The 27166-nt window shown below is 40.9% G+C and overlaps 1 protein-coding gene across 4 annotated transcripts in view; it reads left to right on the forward strand.

The window, feature by feature from the left end:
• Window positions 1-27166, forward strand: part of LOC122560020 (pleckstrin homology domain-containing family G member 4B-like) — a 177331-nt gene that overhangs the window by 64460 nt on the left and 85705 nt on the right. For 3 of the 4 annotated variants that reach the window (XM_043710177.1, XM_043710178.1, XM_043710179.1), the window contains exon 2: window positions 2691-2888. In XM_043710177.1, coding sequence (XP_043566112.1) covers window positions 2691-2888 — 198 coding nt within the window. Of the gene's footprint in view, window positions 1-2690; window positions 2889-13315; window positions 13348-27166 lie in introns of those variants that run through there. The other variant, XM_043710180.1, reaches the window with a different exon arrangement.

Raw genomic sequence — 27166 nt, forward strand, 5'->3', positions numbered from 1 at the left:
TCTCACTATGTAACCTGCTTCAGTAAGTTGTACTAAATTCAGTCCATTGATATCCTAACACCAATTTTGTATTTTAACTTCATGAAGGCTTTGGGGAGAAGGAGACTTCAATGAAGAGAATGATCCAGTTTGAGGATTCTGACCAATGAGTTCTATAAGGAATGAGTTAGTACAAGTGACAGGATAATGAACATCTTACCACTAAACAGTGAAAGTGTAGACACCAGGAAGTTGGTGCGAGAAGGTGACTTGGACCCTTGCAAGCCAGTAGAGAGGAATCTCAAGTATTATTAAAAGCTTTGTGGGTGATGTTAGAAGAGCAAGGAATCATTTGGTGATTTTGCCATTTCTGCAGCTGCAGCAGGAAGTTGTGCTCGGAAAATGCACAATTCAGATACTCGGGCTACAATGCTAACGCCTTATCTCTTGCCAACACTGCTTCAGCGTGACTCCCCATGGGATCAATCACCACAGTTAGCATCTCATCTTCCACTGAAAATGCCTGCAAGTGTAATCCCCAAGTAGCAATGAAAGTAACAGCCTGAATGCAAATCCATGGTTTTAGCCTATAAGTGAGTGCCAAGTTCCTTGGAAGCAATGTTGCCAATGTGGATAATGTAGGATTTCTACTTGCGATTAGAAGAGATCCATCCCTTGCACCAGAGTACAAAGGGCTTCTTGTTACACATGTATTATATTAATTTAATAGAGGAATTAAAGAGTTAAAATTATATTTTAAAAAATCCTGAATTAGCAAGACACTTTGAATATTAATCCTCAAGAAGGTTGGTAAAGTTTTAAACAGGAGAAAGTGAGGTCTGCAGATGCTGGAGATCAAAGTTGAAACTTTATTGCTGGAACAGCACAGCAGGTCAGGCAGCATCCAGGGAACAGGAGATTCGACGGAAGGGCCTGTGCCCGAAACGTCGAATCTCCTGTTCCCTGGATGCTGCCTGACCTGCTGTGCTGTTCCAGCAATAAAGTTTCAAAGTTTTAAACATGCAAGCTGCTCTCAAATTTAAAATGCAGCAAATATTATTAACGTGATTGCCTTGTTGTACTTTCTGTGTGGAAGCATTGTCTTTGTCAAAGTGTTTGCTGTACTGTTTTTCGATATTGTGTCATAAATTTGAATGGAACGTATCAAAATAAGTTACGTGCATGTCGCAACAGCTAATATAAGGTTACAATATCTTTTGGGTTTTTTTTGCCTTCCTGAATAATTTTTTAAAATTACCTGGACTTTGCCATCTATTTCGTTGCTTGTTGAATGGTTACACACAGTTACCGATCGTGCACAGATCAGTGATGGTGTGATGGTTGTCCTCACAGAGGAGAGCAGGTAGGCAGCAGGGCTCAGGGGTGACTCTCAGCAGCACCCCCTAACCCCAAAAGGTTTTCCTAATACCAGGCCCCTCGATCAGTAACTGAATACTTTTGAACAATGGAGAGACTTTGGGAATCCACAAGCAAATATTGCAGCATTTGTGGCTGTATTCACTGCCTGGCAAGCTACCTGCCCACTGCAGCAGTAGTGGGATGAGATTCTTAACTGGCCAGTTAATTATCCACATAAGGGCCTCAATTGGCCACCTCCAGAGCTCTCCCATCACAGACTTCATCAGGTTCCCACCTATTACCCTCTGACCTGTTTAAGTGTCTAATTCTACCAAATTGCCATGTGGCGGACACAAGACTCTATTCACTTTGTTTTCACCTGAGCATTGTTGATGTTTGAGTCTGTCTCACCACCACCACTGTTGCTAAATTATCAAACTCATATTCAACTTCCAGTCCTGTATAAGCAAAAATGTGCTCCATATGAAGACTGAAGCCATTTTTTTCTGTTTGCTGCAAACTCCATTCCTCAGCAGCTGACTCTATCCCCTCCCTGGCACCAGCATGAGAATAAGTCAGCTGTTTATAAGCTCGGTGCTAGATTTGACCCTGAGATGAGCCCCCAACTATAACTGTTTCATCACTAACACCACCTATTTTCACCTTGTCATTGTCACCTGGCTTTGCCCTATCTCATCACATCTACACCTGAAACTCTCACCCATGCCTTTGTCGCCTCTAGACTCAATAATTCCAAACAATTTCACCTTATATTTCAAGTTCGACACTCTGTAAACTTCAGGTTCTCTGTTACTCTTGTCTTAACTCTCACTCCATTCATCTATCACCCCTTTGCTTGTTGACCAACATTAAATAAAGGGTAAAGTAGCCATATTCCCAGAGGACCATTCTCTCATTCGAGAGAGATAACCAATGGTAGTTTCACCACACCTTAGGCAAGGGGAGAGGCTGAAAAGGAAAATCCATCATGGTACATTTAGCCAGGTTGGGAATTGAACCCATACTGTTGGTATTTGGATCTAGAACCTAGATCCCACCCTGTGACTTGATTTCTTTATTTTAAAACTTAGGACATTTATCTCATGCTCAAGGTTCTAAATTAATATAAATTGTTCAATTTATTGTAATTGAAATTACTTGTTGAAATTATAACCATGTTCATTATAAACTTTTTTTTTGTGCAAGGCTCATTGGAATATGTTCCATTAACGGAGTTTCTCTGCTATACCTCTGTATTTTTATAAAATTCATAACTCGTTTGTGAAATTGACCGGTTGTAATATTGTGTCACTCTGGAAGACGTTGCTGACGTGTATTTCTTCTTTACTCAGAATTCACAATCGCTGGACACCTGTATCCAACGCATCCTCTCTGCCCTGTACCCTCCCTTTGACGCCACTGCTCCCACAGTGCTCAGTCAAATCTTCAGGGTCATTGACACTGCGTACAAGGGGGATGGGCTCTGCTGCCTACTGGATTTCTTGATTCCGGCAAAACGTATTCTGGAGAATGTGCAACAAGAGGCTTGTGTAAGTGTGATGAATTATAAAGCATTTATCTGTGTATCTTTCCAAAGCAAAAATCACACAAAGGATTGGGAAAACTCATTATTCAGGTTTGAAATAATAGGAACTGTTATGATACCTTTATGCAGCATTCTGTACAAAAAATTCAGATTTTGTACTGTAATTTGTACTGCTGATCCATATTATTCTGTATAACACACCATTTTGTTTGTAGAATTTCTCAGAATTTCACAGGCTCCCTACTCTCTGGGTGAAGAAATGTTTCATCGCCTCAGTCCTAAATGGCTTATCTTATATCCTTAGAATGTGACACCTGGTTCTGGAACTCCTGGTCTACGGGAACATCCTACATCTAGCTTGTCTAGTCTGTTAGAACTTCATTGGTTTCCATGTGACCCCACCTCATTCTTCTAAACTGCAGTGAATCTTGTCATAATCAATCCAGTCTCTCTTTGTACTTCAGTCCTGCTGTTTCAGGAATCAGTCTGGTAAACTTGCGTTGCACTCCCTCTATAGCAAGAACATCTTTCCTCAGAGAAGAAGACCAAATCTGCACACACTAGTCCAGGTGTGGTCTCACCGTGACCTTGTACAATTGCAGAAAACACACGAAACCAAGTTATAGTCCAACAGGTTTATTTGAAATCACAAGCTTTCGGAGTACTGCCCCTTCATCAGGTTCACATGAACTCGAATTAAATAGTGTGTCAAAGCCTAGGTTACTACCTCATCTCATGTAGAACCTAACAGGGAGGTTTTCTGGTCACTTATCAGTTATAACGAAGATATCGATAGAAGAACTTAAAGAGATCCTGTATAATCAATGTTGTGTAACTAAAACACAAATAGGTGGCCAGTACCAATAATAGATTTAGTGATCAGATGACTTTCTACCCATAAGAATGCATTTGTGTTTGATAAAAGTTGTGTTATGTGGGCAGCCAGCATTGCAATTCCAGAAAGGAACTGATCACAGTTAATGTGTGATCTTCATGATCATTTAAGAATGGTTTGACAAACATCTGGTGAGAAGCTAGCTTTGGTGGTCAAGACTGATTAAGGATTTTGGGGAATGTGAAAGCTACCCGCTATTTATTATAACAGACACCCATTTGAAATGTGCTGAGGTGTTTCCAACGAATTGAATAACAACTAGTAAACTGTTCAAGATTCTGTGTAGCTTGTCGGTTTCTTATGGGTTCCTAGAGGAAATCACTCCAGACAGCGAATCTCAATTTTGTTCAGAAAAGTTTTCAATTTTCATGAGTTGAATGGGTAAGACATATTGAAGTCCCATGTATTATACTGCTTAGAATAGAGCAGCAAAACACATTATACAAATTATTAGCATGCTCTTGTTAAACAAATGCTAGCTATGAACTGGAAGAAACTGGTGATATATTTTTCTTTATTACAAACTTCATACTATTAGCAGTAGAATGCCAGCTGAATTCAGTCTTAGAAGAAAATCTAGAACAAGGATTTAATTGCTAAAGCCATATTTAGCACCATCAACATAACAAAAACTCATCAAACAAAGAGAATCTTGATGTAGTACAATTAAAGAAAGAATTCTAAAGTTGAACCAGAAGGTTAAGGTAAAAGCACTTAATCTGTCTCCATGCCCCTTGATAACTTTAGTGTCTAGCAAGCAATTTATTTCTTTCTTAAGCATATTCCTTGGATCAGCCACATCCTACTGTGATAAGAGAATTCCATAAGTTCACCACCCTTTAAGTGAATAAATTCCTTATCATCTCAGTTTGAAATTATTTGCTACATATCCTGAGGCCGTGACCTCATGTTCTAGACATCTAGGTGAGGAGAGCATAACTCGATTCCATGTACCCGTTTTGTCTAGCCCTGCCAGAATGTGTTAATGACAGTACCTCTCATCCCTGTAAACCCAACTAAGTACCAACCCAGTCTACCTAATCTCTCCTCATATGCCAGTATCTGGTCTGGTGAACCTTTGCTGCACTCCCTCTATGACAAGTGTATCTTTCTTGAGTAAAGAAACAAAAACTGCATACAATATTTCAGGGTTTGTCTGACCAAAGCCCTGGTGTGGATGCAGTGAGATTTCTTGCTCCTGTACACTCTCATCAAAGGCCAACATACCATTTGCCATCCTAACTGCTTGCAGATATTTTCTAATGCACCCGTTCAGAGATGTTAATACAGGTAGTTCCCGTATAAAGCGTGTTTCGGCTGTGCGATCTGGCTATAACATTGCTGAAGAATTAGGGAACAGTATTTCTGAGAATGCTTACCTCTGTTCACAATAGCTCGAGTCCAGCGGTGATCGTTTTTGCACGCTTTGTTCTGCACATGCACCGAATACAACACGGAAGTCTCCACACCATTCTGCATATGTGCTGACGTCAGCTGCTGTCCGAGCTTGTGAGAAGTACAGTATTATACATTGTGCAATTAAACTAATGAATGATCATTACCCTTCCTCTGAGACAGGAATATTCTTCGATAATTCGTCTATAAGCCCTGTATCATTCCTACAGAACTGCATTACTCTTATTCACAAATTTGCCTTCCTAATTCGATTTTGTACTGCCTATCATACAATCTAAACCAACCCCCAACAAAATAACCAGGAGACAATCAGCCACAGCCATCCACTTCTGCAAACACAACTACACTTGAAGATGGTGATGATGACCCTCTGTCTCTGCATTAACAATGTTTTTTCAATGTAATGTTGTAAATTTACTTTTGTTTTGTTAATAAATAGGATTTAAAACTTCATTCAGGCTGTGCTATACTTGGTGTTAGGCTTTTGGGTGATCTTTGAATGATTGTGAGTGATTTTTCTTTGCTGGTCTGCTCCAACCCCACTTTTCCCATAGGCCCCGTTATTTATATTAAGCGAGGTTTCAATAGAACCCAACTACGCACCTATAGGAGAACCACTTGTACACACTTCTACAACGGGTTGGACTTGACTCTGAGCCTTCTAGCCAAGAGGTAGGGACACTGTCACTGCACCACCAGTGCATTCTGTTTTTCTCACTGAAATAGACAGCTTCACACTTACTCATGTCTATATCTACCATATATTTGCTTGATTACTCAGCTTGTAAATCACCTTGAATACTCATTATACCCAACTGACCACTCACAATCTCACTTAGTTTTTTGTCATTTGATTCTCTCATCCAAAGTGTGGGTATATATTGTGAATAGCTGGGGCCCAAGCACTGATATTTTTTATATTGCAAGTATACTTTTTTTATCATCATCCACACTGAAAAAGACCCAATTATCCAGATTGTCTGTTTTCTGTCTACTAACCAATTCTCAGTCCATGCCAGTATATTAGCACTAATCTTATGTGCGATAATTTTGCACAATAACCTCTAACATGTGACTATTAAATCCTACTGAAAATCTATCCACACCTCATCCACTTTCTTTCCATCATCTATTCTACAGGTTATAGACTAAACATCTCCAGTAAATTTGTCAACCAGTTTCCTTTCATCAAAAAATGTGATTTTGTGTAATCCCATTGGTGCTTCGTAAGTTTCTTGTTATTACATCATTTATAAAAGAGATCAGCAATTTTCTTGCTACTAATGTTATACTAACTGATCTGTAATTCTGTGATTTCTCACATCTTTTTTAAATACTAGAATGACATTTCTCACCCTCCAATCTGTCAGATCTGTTTCAGAATGCGAAGAAGTTTGGGAGATAAGAGCCAATGCATTCACTAATCATATTGCTATCTCCTTTTGTATTCTAGCATGCAGATTATCAGTGCCTATTGATTTATTATAGACTCATAGAGTCATAGAGATGTACAGCACAGAAACAGACCCTTCAGTCCAACTCATCCATGCCAACCAGATATCCCAACCCCATCTAGTCCCACCTGACAGCACCTGGCCCATATCCCTCCAAACCCTTCTTATTCATATACTCATCCAGATGCCTTTTAAATGTTGCAATCATACTAGCCTCCACTACTTCCTCTGCAGTTCATTCCTTACACGTACCACTCTCTGCATGAAAAAGCTGCCCCTTAAGTCTGTTTTATATCTTTCCCCTCTCACACTATGCCCTCTAGTTCTGGACTCCCCCACCCCAGCGAAGAGACTTTGTCGATTTATCCTATCCATGCCCCTCATGATCTTTTTCGTCATTTTGTTCATCCAAATAGGCCTTTATTTTCCTTACATTTACGGAACGGCATTTATTTCCTCTTCTGTGAAAATAGACTAAAATAGCCATTTAATCGGTCTACCATTTCTTGATCTTCATTATCAGAATGTAAGTGCCTCCATTTGTCTTTCACCTTTTTCCATTTGCATATTTATAAAAGCTCTTACAGTCTGTTTTATGCACCCGGCAAGTGTACTCTCATGCTCTGTTATTGCTGGTCAGGTGAGTGGTGTCCTGAGTGAGTGAGTAGGCCACCCAGAGGTGATGCAGGGTTAGCAATATTGGTAGTTAGGGTGGATGAGTAGGTAGTTAATGAGGTACGTTTGGTATGATGCAATTAGACAACTTGCTAGGCCTCGTGGAGTGAAACAATCCAAAAAACATGATGAAACTGACACTTGTCAAAAAATGTAAGATTTAGCCCATCGTGCCCATGTTACTCAAGGAACACAAGGTGATTGAACACATAAGTTGGTTACCATGACTCAGTGTACAAGACATGGAACAGTCAGGATATTCAACGACTTATAACTGCATCTGAGGTAGACTAAATGTACCAGCCGCAGCAGCAGGAAGGAACCTCTACATTCAAGTGATGTTCCATCCATTCCCTGGCTAAAGGCAGCAACAGAAGTGCACAGGGAGGATTATATCCTTGTGATGGATTATTTCAATTTCTGATTGTTTGATGACAGCAACACAATAAACATGATGAGGAGTGCTTTTCTCAGTTTATTTTGTGTGTTGAATCAGATTGTATCAGGCAGTGGACTGAAGAAAACATCAAAAATGGTTTAAAGTTGATAGTCACAGATGAGGTGCCGGAAGTCTGGAGGTTGGCTAAGGTGGTAAGGACAAGCCAGGGAACTATAGACCAGTGAGCCTGATATCAGTGGTGAACAAGTTGTTGGAGGAAATCCTAATGAACAGGGTGTACATGTATTTGGAAAGGCAAGAACTGGTTAGGGTTAATCAACATGGTTTTGTATGTGGGAAATCATGTCTCATGAACTTGATTGAGTTTTTCGAAAAGTAACAAAGAGGATTGATGTGGGCAGAGCGGTTGACGTGATTTATATGGACTTCAGTAAGGCGTTCGACAAGGTTCCCCATGGGAGACTGGTTAGCAAAGTTCAATCTCATGGAATACAGGGAGAACTAGCCATTTGGATACAGAACTGACTCGAAGGTAGAAGGTGGTGGTGGAGGGTTGTTTTTTAGACTGGAGGCCTGTGATCAGTGGAGTGCCACAAGGATCGGTGCAGGGTCCACTACTTTTCATCATTTATAAAAATGATTTGAATATGTACATAGGAGGCATGGTTGGTAAGTTTGCAGATGAGACCAAAATTGGAGGTGTAGTGGACAGCGAAGAAGGCTACCTCAGATTACAATGGGATCTTGATCAGATGGTCCAATGGGCTAAGAAGTGGCAGATGGAGTTTAATTTAGATAAATGTGAGGTGCTGCATTTTGGGAAAGCAAATCTTTAGCAGGACTTAATGGTAAGGCCCTAGGAGTGTTGTTGAACAAAGAGACCTCGGGCGCAGGTTCATAGCTCCTTGAAAGTCGAATCACAAGTAGATAGGATAAGGCATTTGGTATGCTTTCCTTTATTGGTCAGAGTATTGAGTACAGGAGTTGGGAGGTCATGTTGCGGCTGTACATGACATTGGTTATACCATTTTTGGAATATTACGTGAAATTCTGGTCTCCTTCCTATCGGAAAGATGTTGTGAAACATGAAAGGGATCAGAAATGATTTACAAGGATGTTGCCAGGGTTGGAGGATTTGAGCTATAGGGAGAGGCTGAACAGGCTGGGGCTGTTTTCCCTGGAGCGTCGGAGGCTGAGGGGTGACCTCATAGAGGTTTATAAATTCATGAGAGTCATGGGTAAGATAAATAGAAAAGTGACCTAAGGGGCAACTTTTTCAATCAGAGGACGGTGCGTATAGGAATGAGCTTCCAGAAGAAGTGGTGGAGGCTGGTATAATTGCAACATTTAAAAGGCATCTGGATGGGTATATGAATAGGAAGGGTTTGCAGGGATATGGGCCAAGTGCTGGCAAATGGGACTAGATTAGGTTGGGATATCTGGTTGGCATGGATAAGTTGGTCTGTTTCCGTGCTGTATGACTCTACGGTTCAACAGAATGTAAGATACCAAATGATCATTAAAAGTTGAGCAATGAATCATTTATCATTTTAATTCAAAGTGACCTCAAAGGAAGTTGAAATTCGCTAATAGAGAATGGCTTATACCTGCATTGATTCATGCATGCTGTGCAACACAATGGTATTTACAGGTTAGGCCTATTGTTCTCTGAGAGTAGCTGCAGTAACTAAATGATATGATATGAGCAATTTTTTTTGCTATTAGAGAACTTAATGACATATTGTTTGTGGTAGCATCTAAATATTGTGGATTTAGCAGAATATTTAACTTGGGCTATAAGCATAAGCACAGATGCAAAACTAATAAAGTGGAAGTCAGAGTGAATGGAGTTTAGGAGGCATGGTAGAAATTCGGTAAATAGTGCAGTTATTTTTACTAAAATTGTCAATAGGTTTGTTTTTTCCCTTTTTTCACCTGTTTCAAGATATTGCATGACTCTATGTGGATAGAGAGTTGTTGAGATGAGGGTGATAATGTGTAAAACTTACAAAATAATTTATTTGTTTGGTGAATGAAAATTTCCAATGCCAAATGATAGTCTATTCATTTGCTGACTATATACACTTTGTCTTTATTAGAGGGGACACTCTTGGGTAACACGCAACATTGGTTTTCCTCTCCTCAAGTGCAGGAGGAGTTTGTACAAAGGCCCAAATGCTGCACGGATTGGCTGTACTGGGCGCCTGGCCAATCCAGAACCTATTTTGCAGGAGCCAGTGTCACTGTGGTAATTCAAAACCTGTCATGCATTGGATGGGGTTTGTTACAAGGAACTTGCTAGCAACTGTGTCACAACAGTTTGACAGCTCGCTACCAGGATTTGAACAGTTTGGGACTTGTGTCTGTGATACTGTTATGAAAGTGTAGGTGCATACTATACCTTTAAGAGAGAGAGGAAGCTGGCAAGGACTTAGAGAAGTTCATAGTGTACTAAAAGGTTTTAAAATGTAACATTTGGTTGACATGAATAGCTGGTGTTATGTTGCCATGGAACAAAAACAAATGCAAATTTGGCCAGTCAGGCTAAATTATGCCCCAGACCAATCAAATTTGAATTTCACTGTTTGGGATGACATCAAACCAATGAAATGATCTGATGTTTTGGGATATAAAATTGGACATTTTGAACAATTAGGGGGAGAACAACAACAGGTACCAACAAACAGATTGTTAGCTGAATAGCTGTCTGAAAGGTACCTGTCTATAAAACAGTTGTGCAGCAGAAGACCAAAGTCAACCTTGAGGAATCTACAGAGAAAGGTTGACATCTGAAGACTATACCTGTGTTCGAAATTGATTTTGCTATAAATTTACAAGGGAATTTATCAGACCAGTATTGTAGAGTGAGAAGTAAAAGATAGGTTTAAGAGAAAGCAGTTGTAAATAGTTGTTGATTTTAGTATTCTCTGTTGGACTCAAAGAATAAGATTGTTAATTTTTACTTTAATTGGTGACTTCTGGGATAGTTCTTTGCCTCTTGAAATGTAACAGATTACATTGCGAGGTGAGCTTCTCTGGGTGTCGGGGTTAAATTAGCAGAGGGGTTTACACTGTGCTGTAACAATCCAAAAGATGTCCACTGGTAGATCTTGCTCAGGGAGGTTGCTTCATATAATTTGGAGATGCCGGTGTTGGACTGGAATGTACCAAGTTAAAAATCACACAACACCAGGTTATAGCCCAACAGGTTTACTTGGGAGTATTATCTTTTGGAGCGCTGCTCCTTCACCTGGCACAAACACCTGATGAAGGAGCAGTGCTCCAAAAGCTAGTGCTTCCAAATAAACCTGTTGGACTTTAACCTGATGCTGCGTGATTTTTAACTTTGCTCCATATGAGGCAGTGTGATGAAAGGCAGACAGCAGCTGAATTGAGTTGGAATTGGTAAGTGAAACATTAGTGCAAATGGTTTCAACTTGATTTCAAAGATGGTCAGGGTTGGAGGTTGATAACTGTGAGTACAGGATGTCAGGAAGGAGCATCCAGCAACCAGATATCATACACAATGTTACATCAATGTTACATTAACTGAGTGTGTGTGTGTGTCCTTTGTTACATGGTGCACAGTAATCTGGCGTGGCACCTAATAGGACCAGTACAGGTACACAGTCCTTTATCCGAAACCCTCGGAGCCAGCTGGTCTTTGGAATTCGGAATTTTTTGGATTATGGAATAAGTGACAGTTTCTTGGTGAAACAAAAAAAAAACTTACTGAACAGCAGATGCACCTGTAAGTATTACAAGCGCTGAGGCGAATTGACGCCTGCCACTGCTAGGCTACACTGCCACGTCACATCTGAGTGATGTGGGTCGAGTGGGTGTGGAGTTGGGTAAACTGTTTGCACATCAAACAACCTTGTTATGGAGAAAGAAACTTCACGAAAACATTGTAGGATTTCGGAGGTTTTTGGATTTTGGGATTGTGTACTTGTACTGAGCTCTGGCATGTTGCGATAGCATGGGCCCACGTAGATTGAGCAAGTTTGGCTAATAGGCTATTTCTGGTTTTGATCTCTGCTGTGGTTTTTTTTTCACATGTTGAAATAAGAGAAAAGAATTACCAAAATGAGACAGGGTCAATGGACTAGCTTTATTTGCATTCATTATTATTATTCATTCATTATACTGTATCATTATTCATATTGGGGCAGATCGGTGGCTCACTGGTTAGCACTGCTGCCTCACAGCACCAGGGTCCCAGGTTCGATTCCACCCTCGGGTGATTGTTTATATGACGATTGTACATTTTCCCATGACTGCATGGGTTTCCTCCCAATGCTCTGGTTTCCCCCCACAGTCAAAAGATGTGCTTTGTTCGATGGGATTGGACAAACTAAATTGCCCATAGTGGCCAGGGATGTACAGGCTGGGTGGATTAGCTGTGGGAAATGCATGGTTGTAAGGGATAGGGCATGGTGTTGGTCTGGATGGGGTGTTGTTCAGAGTGTTAGTGTGGACCCAATAGGTCAACTGGCTTGCTTCCATACATAGGAATTGTGTGATTAGTTTTGTGTGCCAGGATGGGTTCCCAGCACAATTCTTAGCTAGGTTTAGAAAAAAAACAAAGCAAATAGAATCCCAACAGTGTGGAAACAGGTCATTTAGCTCAAAAAGTCCACATCGACTTTCCGAAGAGTATCCCACCCAGACTTACCTCATCCCTGTAACTCTGCACTTCCCATAGCTAATCCAACTAACCTACACATCGCTGGACACTATGGGGCATTGAGTTTGGGGTTGGGAATTCATGTTGCAGCTGTGCAGGACATTGGTTAGGCTACTTTTGGAATACTGTTTGCATTTCTGGTCTCCCTCCAATAGGAAGGATGTTGTAGATCTTGAAACTGTTCAGAAAAGATTACAAGGATATTATCAGGGTTGAAAGGTTTGAACTATAGGGAGACGCTGAATAGGCTGGGGCTGTTTTCCCTGGAATGTCAGAGGCTGAAGGGTGACCTTATAGAGATTTATAAAATCATGAGGGGCATGGATTGAGTAAATAGACAAAGTCTTTTCCATGGGCTGTGGGAGTCCAGAACTAGAGGGCATAGATTTAGGTGAAATGGGAAAAATTTAAAAGGGACCTTTTTCACGCAGAGTGGTGCGTGTATAGAATGAGCTGCCAGAGCAAGTGGTGGAGCTGGTACAGTTACAACATGTAAAAGGCATCTGAGTGGGTACATAAATAGGAAGAGTTTGGAGGGATATGGGCCAAGTGCTGATTAATTTAGGATATCTGGTCAGCATGGATGAGTTGGACCAAAGGGTCTATTTCTGTGCTGTACGTATCTATGACTGTAAGCTGCACAATTGTGCACTGTGGGAGGAAACCAGAGTACCTGAAGGAAACCTATGCAGACACAAGGAGAATGTACAAACTCCACACAGTCGCTTAAGGCTGAAATTGAACTAGGTCCCTGGGACTGTGAGACAGCAGTGCTAACCACTGAGTCACCGTGCCACCCTAAATAGTTGGTCACAAATGGGATTAATGGGTTAAATTTAGACTAATATGCTGCTATTATCCTTGGACCACAGAGATTTCATGTTATGTGGGCCATGGAGAAGTATCTATGTGAACCAATCAACTCGGATGGTGGAGGTGAGAATGGAAATTTATTTATCTTCACTGCCTTTGAGAACTGTGGAGTCATTCTTAAGTTTCCATTAGGAGTTTAAACAAGAACATAAAGCTGGTGAAATGATAATGCATCTTCTGCAGAAGAATTGGGTTCAAACACTGAAGGAAATATTAAAATGTTATGATTTTCTGCCCAGTGTTGTGTGATGTTCTGGTAATCCAGGGTTAATTTGAACTGCAGTTTTTCTGCAGCACAGGGAACAAGTTAATTATTATTCAGGATTATCCCGTGATCTTGTGCTGGAATAAAGAACCGACAAATAGAATTTAAAATTGTGTGTGCCATCCATTCCAGTCGCTTTTGAACAGTAGTATCTTGAAATATGAAAATAGGTAAATATCTTGCCAACATTATTGAAATGTTAGAACCTGCATGAAAATGACCACAGGCAAGCTGTGCCATGCAAAATCTTTTATTCATGACAAGTCACACCCTTAAATGCAGATGTGTAGCCATGATTTCGCAGCACCAGTAGAGCTGTTTTGGTTCCAAGATTGTATCCACAGCGCAAATGTGGGTGCTATCTTTGGTTAGATTATTATGGGTGCAGGGAGCATGCACTGGGCACAGTAGACAGGCTGTCATGATAACCAGTGAGTAACTGATCCCAGCACTGCCATTTTGGAATTTAACATTCCAGCTAATGTCCTTACTTAACCTCACACAGCTGAATACACACTCAGCAGAAAGCCTCAATCCACTACCAACTGGCACTATTTTTGGAAAGCATCGACTTCTTTCAGCTTAGTTGCTGATTGATTTCTGCTGGCTGTTAAGCTGAATTTGTAGAAGCTCAAACTGTGATTTATCCATTTCTAACTTGTGAAGGGAATCGAATAGTTACTGGGTGACAAAGGCTATGTACTAACCATGTGGGCACTGACACAGGTTGGTAACGCATATACAAGAATTGGTGATGCTGGTGTTGGACTGGGGTGTACAAAGTTAAAAATCACACAACACCAGGTTATAGTCCAACAGGTTTAATTGGAAGCACACTAGCTTTCGGAGCGCCGCTCCTTCGTCACAATCACCTGATGAAGGAGCGGCGCTCTGAAAGCCAGTCTGCTTGCAATTAAACCTGTTGGACTATAACCTGGTGTTGTGTGATTTTTAACCATATACAAGAAGGTTGCATGCAAAACACAAAAGAAAAGCTATGGTGCAATACAAAATTTCACAAAGTAGAGGTGCTAAGCAGGACCTCTGCTCTCTGGGTCAGGCTGAACATATTCATCATAAAAGACCTGTGCATGGTTCACAACCATGGTTAGCAACACTAAGAATCAACCCTGCCGTGAGCTGCTGAGGATGAGGAGAGAAAAGACGATGGGACTGAAGAAGTGAGCAGGCAAACAGCACAACTCTATCTTGGATAGAAACAAAAAGTACTGGACAAAGACCCAGCAGGTTAGGTAGCACCCATGTAGAGAGAGACACAGAGTTAATGTTTTCAGCTCTATGAGCTTTCATCAGAACTGGAAAAATGTTCGAGGTGTAGTAGGTTTTTAGCAAAGGTCAGGAGGGACGTGGGCCAAAGGAAGGTGTCTGACAGGGTGGAAGACAGGGAAGATTGAATGACTGAATGGCTAGTGCTCCAGGGCCAAAGAGAATGTAAATGCAGAGAAAACAAAACCAAGAATCAAAAGATTGCAGGTGCTGCTATCATAAGAAAACAAGCCAAGAAAAAAAAGGGGACAAGAGCTTACAGTCTGAAACTGTTAAATTAATTATTGAGTGCCAAATACTGTAAGTGCTTTATTGAAAAATGAAAATTACAGTGAGCCTCACTGGAACAGCGAAGTCAGCTGAGGACAGAGATGTGAACATGAGAGCAATGTAGTGAATTTAAATGTCAGGCTATTGGAAACTAGGACTCATTCATTAGTGACATCCAATAAAATTTATTTTACTTGTTAGCTGGAATAATATATAACTCAGATCTCAGGAATGAAATGCAGTATTCTGATGAAATCTGTAATTCAAATAAAATTTCTGTCCTTCCCCTTATATATAGACACACTTTCACAAACGTGAGCAGCTCAATCTTCTTATTAGGTTTCCTCCAATGGTCCATTGGGTATGATGAGGATCATCCATGTGGTGCACATTTCCAGTCAGACCCTTGTTCGGGAAGTGATTGCAGATGATATTATTTGCATTGTAAGCTGCTTTCTTTCCAAATCCAATCAGTCTTGAATTTAAGGTTGATCATATAATTGCATTTAACTTTTCAAATAGTCAGTCCATTCAGGTAATACACACCTTAGGAGATTGTGGCATAATAGTAATGTCACTGGACTAGTAATTCAGAGATTCAAGATAGTACATTGGTGACAAGTGTTAAATCTCACCTTGGCAACTAAATTTAAATTGAAATGATAATAGGGTGATCATGAAAATACCTTGATTGTTGTAAAAATCAATCCCATTCACTAATAACCTTTTGGGAAGAAAATCCATCATCCTTATATTGATTGGTCTACATGCCTCCAGATACATAGCAATACTATTGACTCTTTACTACTCAGGCGACTGACTGTGTGGAGTTTGCACATTCTCCCCGTATCTGCGTGGGTTTCCTCCGGGTGTTCCGGTTTCCTCCCATAGTCCAAAGATGTGCAGGTCAGGTGAATTGGCCATAGTGTTAGGTAAGGGGTTAATGTAGGGGTATGGGTGGGTTGCGCTTCAGCGGGGCGGTGTGGACTTGTTGGGCCGAAGGGCCTGTTTCCACACTGTAATGTAATGTAATCTAATATAATCTACTGGCAAAGACAATGGACGATAAATGCTGGCTTTACCAACAAAGACCATATCCTATGAATGCATAAAGAGAAAGGAGTTGTTAAGTTGCAATCCAATAAATGAACAAACCAACATTGTTACACTGCTTGAAAGAAGGATAACCTCAATTGTTTCCATTTAAGTAAAAGGAAACGGGCTTAACATTCTACATCTTGTGTCTTGTGGAGGTGCAAAAGGCACCACCAGTTCACCCAAGCAACACTTGTGGACTTTGGGTCTCTCTGGGTGATAGTTAGGCATGAAGACAGACCCCAGAGCAAGCTGTATCCCTTCGCACAGTCCAGGCTGGGAACAGTTCTAAGTGGCAGCATTGTTTTGGAACATAGTAATTTTTTAGGTAGGCCAAACTCCTGCACTGCATGAATTGCTGCTTATAATCAAAGGTTTGTAGCTACTAGCTTTTTTAATTGTAGGAAACTGCTTATTCTAGTATGGTGGAGGAAACCCACTTCCTGATCTAACTAGAAAAACCTCACCGAGTTAACAAGATATAGTTTATTGTATACTGGCAACTAGGCAAGGTTACATTGCTATGATCGATATTGTTATAGAGAATTTGAAAACAACCAGATGTTAGGTCTCCCTCCTTTGACATCTTGAGCTGTTTTGTCCATAAATCAACATGAAATCATTGCAGTGCTTATGACACTCCTCAATGTTAACCCTTTCAATCCCACATACATCACGTGGGAAAGGAATATCAACGGTGCCCCATGATTTTCCTCAATGTGCTCCCTTTCTTGTCAAGAGCATAATTAGCCAAATGGTTAGAAACATGGTTGAATTTTCCAAGTCTCCTGCCATTGACAGAGCCTTCTACACAGCAGGCCAATGACTTGCTATCTTCTTCTGATAGCATGCAGGCTCAAAATTCAGTCTTGAGTGACTAAAGACAGCCTAAATTAATAACAAAGCTTAATTTTTCAACTAACATTGTTTATTTTCTACTTAGGTCATCTGAAATTCTTACTAACAGTGTTACCTGGATGAGTACATACAAACAGTTTAATAATGACACTCACCAGGCTTCACTTCAAGGAATCTAAAGCCTTGTTTGGAATATTTGATTACCAGATTGTATAGTTAATGCATTTAGGAAAAAGCTAAGTTAACTCAATTTTTCCTTTTTGGCCCAGTGTCTGATTAATTGCTGAAGTCGAAGCAATTATTGTGTCTGAAGGTTACACTTTAGATTTTACCCAGTTTACTTTTGTTCTTGAATAAAGAAATGGCTCCAGATCTTAAGGTTTTTTTTTAACTCCAAATGAGTCTTGGCATGTCTTTTGCCAGAACATTCCTTTCAAACAAACTGACAGAGTTATTATTAAAAGCTGAAAGAATTCACTGAGTGAAATTTCTACTGACAATACAATCCATTTCAAGATACTTGATACTTCTTGCATCTTTTATTAATGTAAATGTGGCTCACTTTTGAACATAAAGAATCATGAAAGATATCAATACTGATAAAATATGATATGACACTATAAGTAAACCAAATCCTCCATTGAAATTGCAATCTGCATATTGTTAAAGTCAATGCAAATTTAACGGGAGGTATTTCACTGTGGGGTGTTTAGGATCCTGGAGCAGAAGTTTACTTGGCAAACTCTCTGGATAGTTTGTTGTATACTGGTGCAAGGTGAGGGTTGGGTTGTAGGAGTACGCAAACTCAAATGAGGCAATGCAACCATCACCCATAATGCAGTGAAATATACATGGTTAACAATGTCGCTTTAACTCTTGCTTTGCATACTGAAGTGGCAGAGGACTGCAAACAGAATCTTTTTCAGTTTTCATCCCGTGTGATGGTACTAACTGCTCAGCCCTCTGTTAAATGTGAGGAAAATGCATTCAGATGTTGTTCTAAGAAAGTGCTTCCACTGCCTGTAAACAATCTTCATTGCATTACTCTGCTGCTTACTTTCCTTACAAATTCTGCATTGTGATCTCTTCCTCAGCATGCTTGTCAAATTAGCATTTGACTTGGAATTAGATTTTCTTTTGTGTTGCAGATGTCTGGCTTTTTTACCTCGTTGATTGAGATTAACCTAAACTAACTTTACTATTATAATGCTTAAATTGATCAGAGGAGGGAGAAAGGTGTTCAGTGACTGACCTACAGATTTATTATCACCTTTACCATCCACCCTGTTTCTTTATGAATGAGAGTCGGCTGTGTTAGAAAAGCACTTGCGTCCTGGCCCGTGACCAGCAGAATGCTGAATGCAGACATTGTTGATGAGGAACACAGCTGGTTCCTTGGAACTGCATTTCGACATTTCCATTGCCCAAAAGGGGGATAATACTGTGTAATATCCATATGATTCATTTGTTTCTCTACTGATGCACCACAGAAATGTGAGAGTTTACTGTGAAAGCTAACCCAAAGCTACCCTCAGCTTAAGAAGGTGAAAGTTTATTTGTTGTGTATATTGGAAAGGGGCCTTCTTTTTGGAGACCATTAATTAACTACTGTGTTTAGGAATGTTGCCAAATTCTTAAAAGCTGCAGAACTGTAAAGCAGAGCTATAAAATGATTCTTACAGTCTTTGCAACAATTCCTATCAACTGAATATTAGCTCTGCCTCTTTCCCTACGGAAGGGAATATTTTCCAGCTTGTTAACAATTGAATTTGTGTTTGCCTAAATCCTATTGATTGGCGGCACTTTACACTATGTTCAAGTGCAAACCAGCATTCCATTTGCATTCTAATGCTACTCAATCATGCATCTGTTCAGTGCATTAAGCACTGAAGCCTGTTGAACTGTGCCAGGAGCCCACATTGGCACAGACCCACCTCAAACCTTCAGTTTTCTGGTGAAGGCTCCATTTGTAATGTTTGCTTTTGCTTTTTTACTATTCAAATGCTGATGAACCTACTCGGCATTTCTTGAACATTCTATTTAGATAGCATGGTCCAGAATCTCAAGCCTTGATCTCAGATCTCAACTCTCTGGGAATGCAGGCCACAAACTGAAAATTTGGCTTTCAGTTCCAATAACAACTTGCATACATACTCTCTTTCAGTGGAATGAAGTGTCTCAAGGTGCATCATCAAATAAAATTTGATACTAAGCCATATGAGGCTAAGTTATTATGTATCAGCTTACTAAAAGCTGCTGTCAATGAGATAGACTAGGAGGTCTTTTGAGGTGGCAGAGATACAAGGCTGAATCATGTGTCTTTTTGGCTAATTCCGAGTTGTGTTGAGATTTTTGGAGAGTTTGTCTTTGCAAGACCCAGGGAGTTCTCTCACTGTATCTTGCCAAACTCACTTCATGAATTATCACCTATACTTCCTCTCGTCACTCTCTGGATATCCCAGAATTCACCATCCCTTGCATCCACAGCATCAAGCACTGTCAGTCTGGTGCTGCCCTGCATGGTTACAAACATTTGCCCTCAATATGGTAGATGAGGACATTGGCATCCTGCTTTGGGGTAGGGTTCTAAAGATCCTTCTGGACCCGGTGGTGCCAACATGGGACTTCCCTGTCCTGCAGGACTGGCAGTGGAGGCCATCACACCAAACCAATTCCACCTGGTTGAAGGTTACCACCCAGATCAGTGCCGTCTCAGCCATCTGGAGGAATGCCCAGCACTGCAGGCAGAAGGTCAATGGTCTTCTCTACTTTAGATTAGAGTGGTGCTGGAAAAGCACAGCAGGTCAGGCAGCATCCGAGGAGCAGGAAAATCAACGTTTCGGGCAAAAGCCATGCACAAGCGGGGTCTCCATGCACAACTCCCAGTTATGCTGGAATTACTGTCCGGTCAGTGTAAAGTCTCTCTCATTATTTTGACAGCAAAAGATTGATAATTGGATATGATGCATTAACGTGTTACCATATGTGACCTGTTTAGTAATAGGAAAGGCAACAGATGAGTTAAATGAACAATTTTATGATAGCAATGTTTAAACAGTTTCAGAACTGTATTATTTATGGAAATCCCTCTCTTGAAACTGTCTAGAATTTTTTTTATGAGCTCCGAGGAGGTTTATTTCAGTCAGGCAACTATCATAAACAAACTGACCACAAATGCCACAAAGCTTCACTATTATGTCTTCCCTCTGTTAATTCCTGTGGTCGTCTGGCTATTGCCTAACTTAAATTCATATCCTTTCTCTTCGTATTTCACAGTATGTCATCTCAGATTTGATCTTCCACTGGTCTTCTTGCAATTATAACAAAAGTGCACTCAGAACATGGAACCCTTTCTCAAGTACCATAGAATCCCTACAGTGTGGAAACAGACCCTCCAAAGAGTATCCCACCCAGACCCATTCCCCTACTACTCTATATTTCCCTTGACTAATGCACCTCACCTAAATATCCCCAAACACTATGGGTAATTTAGAATGGCAAATTCCTTAACCTGCAAATCTTTGGACTGTGGGAGGAAACCAGAGCACCCGGAGGAAACCCATGCAGACACGGGGAGAATGTGCAAACTCCACACAGTCACCCGAGGCTGAAACTGAACCTGGGTCCTTGGTGCTGTGAAGCAGCAATGCTAACCACTGAGCCACTATACATGAGGCGCGAAGCATGTCTGGAAAAGGAAGACAGATTGAGGAAAAAGGAACAACAGGTTAGGCTTAAATGAGATTGAATGGGAGGAGTTTAATGTGGAGTATAACTCTCAGCATTGACCATATTACTTGTCTCCGTACTGTAAAACCAAAGGTAACAATCTTGATACATACCTCACCCACATTAACACTTTGTTGTTGGACAAAGAAGATTCCTTCTTACTTAGGTGTGGATTGGGTTCCTCTTCATATCTCATTACAGAGCGGAACACAAGATGCCCACTTTTTATCTCCGTAACCTTGATCTAGCTGCTGGCACTTAAACTCTTTAGACTGTTTACCATTATATTCTGACAAGACTTGGAGGTGCCAGTGTTGGACTGGGGTGTACAAAGTTAAAAATCACATCATACCAGGTTGTAGTCCAACAGGTTTATTTGGAAGCACTAACTTTCTGAGTGCTGCTCTGAGTGGTTGCAGAGAATAAGATTGTAAGACACAGAATTTATAGCAAAAGTTTACAGTGTGATTTAACTGAAATTATATATTGAAAAAGACCTGAATTGTTTGTTAAGTCTCTCATCTTTTCAATTGACCACGTTGGTTTCAGTTCTTTCATATGTAGATCGCAGAACTTTAAAAATTGGTGTCATGTTGGCCCAGATATTGCATTGAAGGTCAGAGCTGCCCTGTGTGAGACTGTCTGTGTCACAATGTTCAGATTGATTCTAATCTAGAAAACTGATTTCCAGAATCTTACATGGATTCATGCAGTTTTTGAGCAAAATAAAATGTAATTCTGTAAGTACAAATTCACTCCACAGTCTTATATGTATATGTGTGCGTGTGTTGGGGGGGGGGGGGGGGGGGGGTTGGCTGTGTGTAAAGGGGTATAAGTCTGTGAGAGGGTGCGGGTGCGTGTGTGTGTGATTGTGGGAGTGTAATGTGTAAGCGTATGAAAGAGAGCGTGTGTACAAGAGAGGGTCCATAGGGGAGAGAGAGAGAGAGAGAGACAGAGAGTGTGTGTGTGTGTTTGTGCAGTGGGGTCACCTGTAGTGTGACATGAACCCAAAGTCCCGGCTGAGGCCATTCCCATGGGTACTGAACTTGGCTATTAGCCTCTGTTTGGCCACTTTGCATTATTGCCTGTCCCAAAGTCCGCCTTGGAGGACGGTTATGCGAAGGTCCGAGGTCGAGTGTCCCAGACAGCTGAAGTGTTCCCTGACTGGGAGGGAACACTCCTGTCTGTTGATTGTTGTGCTATGTCTATTCATCTGTTGTCATTGCCTCTGCTCGGTCTCGCCAATGCACCATGCCTCAGGGCATCCTTGCCTGCAGCATATGAGATGGACAACACTGGCTGAGTCGCATGAGTACCGGCTACGTACATGGTGGGAGGTGTCCCCACGTGTAATGGTGGTATCTGTGTCGACATATCTGACATGTCTTGCAGCATCTATCGTGACAAGGTTGTCTGGTATTGTCCTGAAAGCCGGACAGTTTGCTATGAATAATATCTGTTTGAGGTTTGGTGGTTGTTTATAGGTGAAATGTGGAGGTGTGGGGAAGGTCTTGGCGAGGTGCTCATCCTCATTGATAATGTGTTGCTGGCTGCAAAGAACATGGCTCCTGGGAAGTACTGGACAACGAAGGGTCCCCTGTCAGTTACAGCTCGTGTCTGACTCCTGAGGAGGTCATTACGGTTTCTTGCTGTGGCACATCGGAACTGGTGGTCGATGAGTTGAGCATTGTACCCCGTTCTTATGAGGGCATCCTTGAGTACTTCCAGTTGCCTGTCACATTCCTTCTCATCTGAACAGATCCTGTGTATGCGGAGGGCTTGTCCATATGGGATGGCCGTTTTAATATGTTTAGGGCGGAAGCTGGAGAAGTGTAGCATCATGATGTTATCTGTGGGTTTGAGGTAGAGTGTGCTGCTGAGGTGCCCATCCTTGATGGAGAGGCATGTGTCCAAGAATGAGACAGATAGTAGAGAGTAGTCCATGGTGAGTTTGATGGTGGGATGAAACTCATTGATATCATTGCGTAGTTGTTTCAGTGACTCCTGTCCATGGATCCACAGGAAGAAAATGTCATCAATATACCTGGTGTATAGTGTTGGTTGGAGGTCCTTCATACAGAAGAAGTCTTGTTCGAATATGTGCATGAAAATGTTGGCATGTTGGGGTGCAAATCTGGTCCCCATGGCTGTTCTGTGTGTCTGGATGAAGAACTGGTTGTCAAATGTGAAGACATTGTGATCGAGGATAAGGCAGATGAGTTGTAGGATAGTGCTCAGAGATTGGCAGTTGTTGGTGTTGAGTACTGAGGCTATTGCCGCGATGTGGGGGATGCTGGTGTAGAGTGCTGAAACATCCATTGTGACGAGGAATGTTCCCAGTTTGACTGGTCTGTGCGCACAGAGTTTCTGTAAGAAATCCGTAGTGCGCGACAGAAGCTGGGGATCCCCTGTACAATGGGTTTCAAGATGCCTTCGACATAGCCAGAGAGGTTCTCACACAGGGTCCCATTGCCTGATATGATGGGATGTCCGTCCTGGTGTGTTGGCTTTGTGTATCTTCAGAAGGCAGTAGAAGTCACCTACGCGAGGTGTACGTGGGATGAGGGCATGTAGGTAACTCTGAAGGACTGGATCCAAAGTCCTGTTCAATGTGTTTAGTTCACAGGTGTGCTCTTTGGTTGGATAAGCTGGTAGTTGCCTGTAGTGTTTCTGGTTGTTCAGTTGTTGGTATACTTCCTTGCAGTAATCTGTTCTATTCTGAATGATGATGGTTTCTCCTTACTGTGCTAGTTTGATGACAATGTTGTGATTGGTTTTGAAAGCATGGATGGCTTTGCATTGTAATGAGGTGATGTTTTGCTCTACCTTGTGGGTATGGCTGATGAATCTGGCATTTCTATATTTCCTGATTGAGCATACATGTCAAGCCCAGGGCAGCGGCCCTCCGTTGGGGTCCAACTTGGTTGCTCCTCTATGGATCCCTGTGATAATAGACAATAGACAATAGGTGCAGGAGTAGGCCTTTCTGCCCTTCGAGCCTGCACCATCATTCAATATGATCATGGCTGATCATCCTTAATCAGTATCCTGTTCCTGCCTTATCTCCATAACTCTTGATTCCACTATCTTTGAGAGCTCTATCCAACTCTTTCTTAAATGAATCCAGAGACTGGGCCTCCACTGCCCTCTGGGGAAGAGCATTCCACACAGCCACCACTCTCTGGGTGAAGAAGTTTCTCCTCATCTCTGTTCTAAATGGTCTAGCCCGTATTTTTAAGCTGTGTCCTCTGTTTCGGCACTCATCCATCAGTGGAAACATGTTTCCTGCCTCTACAGTGTCCAATCCTTTAATAATCTTATATGTCTCAATCAGATCCCCTCTCAGTCTTCTAAACTCAAGGGTATACAAGCCCAGTCACTCCAGTCTTTCAGCGCCAGGTAGTCACGCCATTCCAGGAATTGACCTCGTGAACTTATGCTGCACTCCCTCAATAGCCATATTGTATCCCAAGCAGGAATGTACTATATTTTTGATGAGCTGTTACATCCTTCTGATGGGTCATATGATGACTGTTCTGGTTCCTCTGTGGGCTCACTGGTATCACTGCTGGCATCTTGAAAGAATTCCCAGAGTCTTCAGGATCCCCGAGTATCAGGCAATGGCAACTGCTTTCAAACAAAGGCTTATTTAAGAGACCAGGCAAATAACGTTCAGGTCAAGAATGAAACAACTCTTAGAAAATCATTGCTTCCAGAGTGTCCAGGATTGATACAATGTCTACTCTTATTTTATGGGAATCTTCTAGGTTCCTTCTCAATCCAATACATAAAGATTTCTGTGTTTGTCTATGCAGAAGAACATCTTCCCTCATCACCATATATAATGGGCAGACAGTTCATTGTAGTAGACCAAAAAGGTTATGCATGGGATTACTTGTTAGCTTATTCTGCTCACTCTCTTATTTTCTTTTATCATGTCACTGACATTCCCTAACTCCACTTGAAAATATTGCTGTCACATCTTAACCTCCAGCAGAGATTAAATTTATGTTCACTAATGTGAGTGCAGACACAGAGAGCATCATGGGTTTAAGGATCATTTTAAAATGTTAATATTTAGGATTTTTTAAAACTGATAACATCATTAGGTATCTAAATATCTGAATATATAAATTAAATACTTAACAATGATGTGGTGTTTTTCCGAATTTTAGAGGACTGCTACCTCTTGTACATAGTCCTCCCTTGATCAGTAGCAAAAGTCTAGAAAATAATTTGTACCCCAAGCAGGAATGTATTATATTTTTGATGAGCTGTCACATCCTTCTGAAAATCAGAACAGTTATCGCAGCAGCAAATCAGGGAGTTGTGCACTTTCTTTTGGAACTTGACTTTGAAGTCTTTGATGTTTTTAAGTGAGTCAGTGTCAGGCCTAATTATACAGGTAATTTTCATATGGCAAGTTTCCATACAGGCAAGATAAGGGAGTAAGTTTCTGCTTTTGGACACAGTCAGTAAACTAAGTTCTATTTGCATTGGAGTTACATTGCTGCCTCTAGAAGTGAAGTTATGCTTCAAGTTCCATCAGCAAAGCACTGAGAAATCTGAAACAAGAACAAAACAACTGGGGAACACCAGGCAGCACCCTTTCCACAACCGCTGCTTAACCTGCTAAGTTTTCCAGCACTTTTAGTTCTTATTTATGGTTCAGATTTCTGCTCAACCTTATTTGCATAATCACAAATCTAAAATCTTAGATGAGCCATTGCGATTTGGAAACATCAGAAAATATAATTGTTTATTGTTCCTTTGGAGTATTTAAAAGTAGGACCTTGTGCAATTTAAGACCATAAAATGGATTTATCACAATGTACGCATTTTTATTAAGTGTAACAAGTTTACTGAAAATGACTTGAACAGACCCTACTGACTCATTTATCAGTTTCAATGTGTAGAGTGTTGGTTTTATAACATTTTCTTTAAAATATCTAAGAACTTTTAAAATCTTTTTATTTGGTTCTATGAATGCTAAAAAATTAAGAGCTTAATTTGAAGACTTGGAAAGATAGTGGTGTAGCATTATTTTCATTCAGAGATATGGATAATGCCCTGGGAACCAGGTCTCACATTCCTGCCATGAAAAGTGGTGGAATTTCTATGTAATATGTTAAAAAAAACTGATTTTAAAAAAAAGTCTACCGATGACCATATAACTAATAGTGATTGTTACAAAACCCCATCTGGTTCACTGATGTATTTCAGGGAAGGAAATCTGCTGTCTTTACTCAGACTGGCCTGCACGTGACTCCAGATCCACAACAATGTAATTGACTCTTAACTGCCTGCTGAAAATGACCTGGCAAGCCAATCAGTTGTATCTAAAGTCCCAAAATAATTCAAATATTCCCATCCTTAATAAGAGGGGAGCCCAGCACATCAATGCAAAAAGATAAGACTGAAACATTTGCAACCACCTTCAGCCAGAAGTGCCTGGTAGATGATTTATCTCAGCCTCCTCCAAATCAGTCAATTTGATTCACTCCCTGTAATATCCTTGAACAGCTGAAGGCACTAGATGGGCACTGACAACCTTCTGGAAAAAAATACATAGGTTTTTACATGAGGGACAACATGATTTGCAAGTTTTCTTCCATGCCACTCAGACCTGGAAATATATCATGGTGTTGCTGGGGCAAAATCCTAGAACTCTCTCTTAACAACGTTTTTTACGCCAACTGGACTACAACAACTCAAGAAGGCAGCTCATCATGATCTTCTCAATGGCAATATATGCTGGTCCAGCCAGTGAAGTCCACATCCCCGGGGTGAATATATAGAAAAAGCAAATGGTTGTGAATGATGGAAGCTCGCATTCTTGAGGTGGGAGCTTGGCTGGTTTTATGTTTGGTATTAACTTCCAATGAAATATTTAAATGAGAGTTAAAGATTGTGCAGCATGTAATGATATCAGAGTCAAAGCATTAATTTTATTTCTCTCTCTTCTGTTAATACCGGTTGAGTTTCTCCAGCACTTTCTGTCTCTTTTACAGATCGCTTGCATTTGCAATACTTCGCTTTTATTGGAGAGTGCATAATTCAATTTGCACCGATTGTAAACTTAACCTAAAATTCGTCAGTTGACAGTTTGGCTGATTTCTGGTGAAATGCATTGGTAAAGGTGACACAAACTAATGGAAACTCGAGCCGTACTTTTTGTACCATTTTTAGTTTGGGCATAGAAAAAAAAAACAATTCAGTTGAAAGTGTTATCATCAGAGGAGTGATCTTACTTAAGAATGATTTTAAATGCGAATACATTTTACTGTTTAATTATGAAGAGACAGTGGTAAGGTGGAAATTCTCCAGATCAGTAATCCAGAGGCTAATGCTTTGAGGGAAAGGAAGGGGCACAGATTG

This window comes from Chiloscyllium plagiosum, chromosome 20 (assembly GCF_004010195.1).
Source record: "Chiloscyllium plagiosum isolate BGI_BamShark_2017 chromosome 20, ASM401019v2, whole genome shotgun sequence".
Lineage (NCBI taxonomy): Eukaryota > Metazoa > Chordata > Chondrichthyes > Orectolobiformes > Hemiscylliidae > Chiloscyllium > Chiloscyllium plagiosum.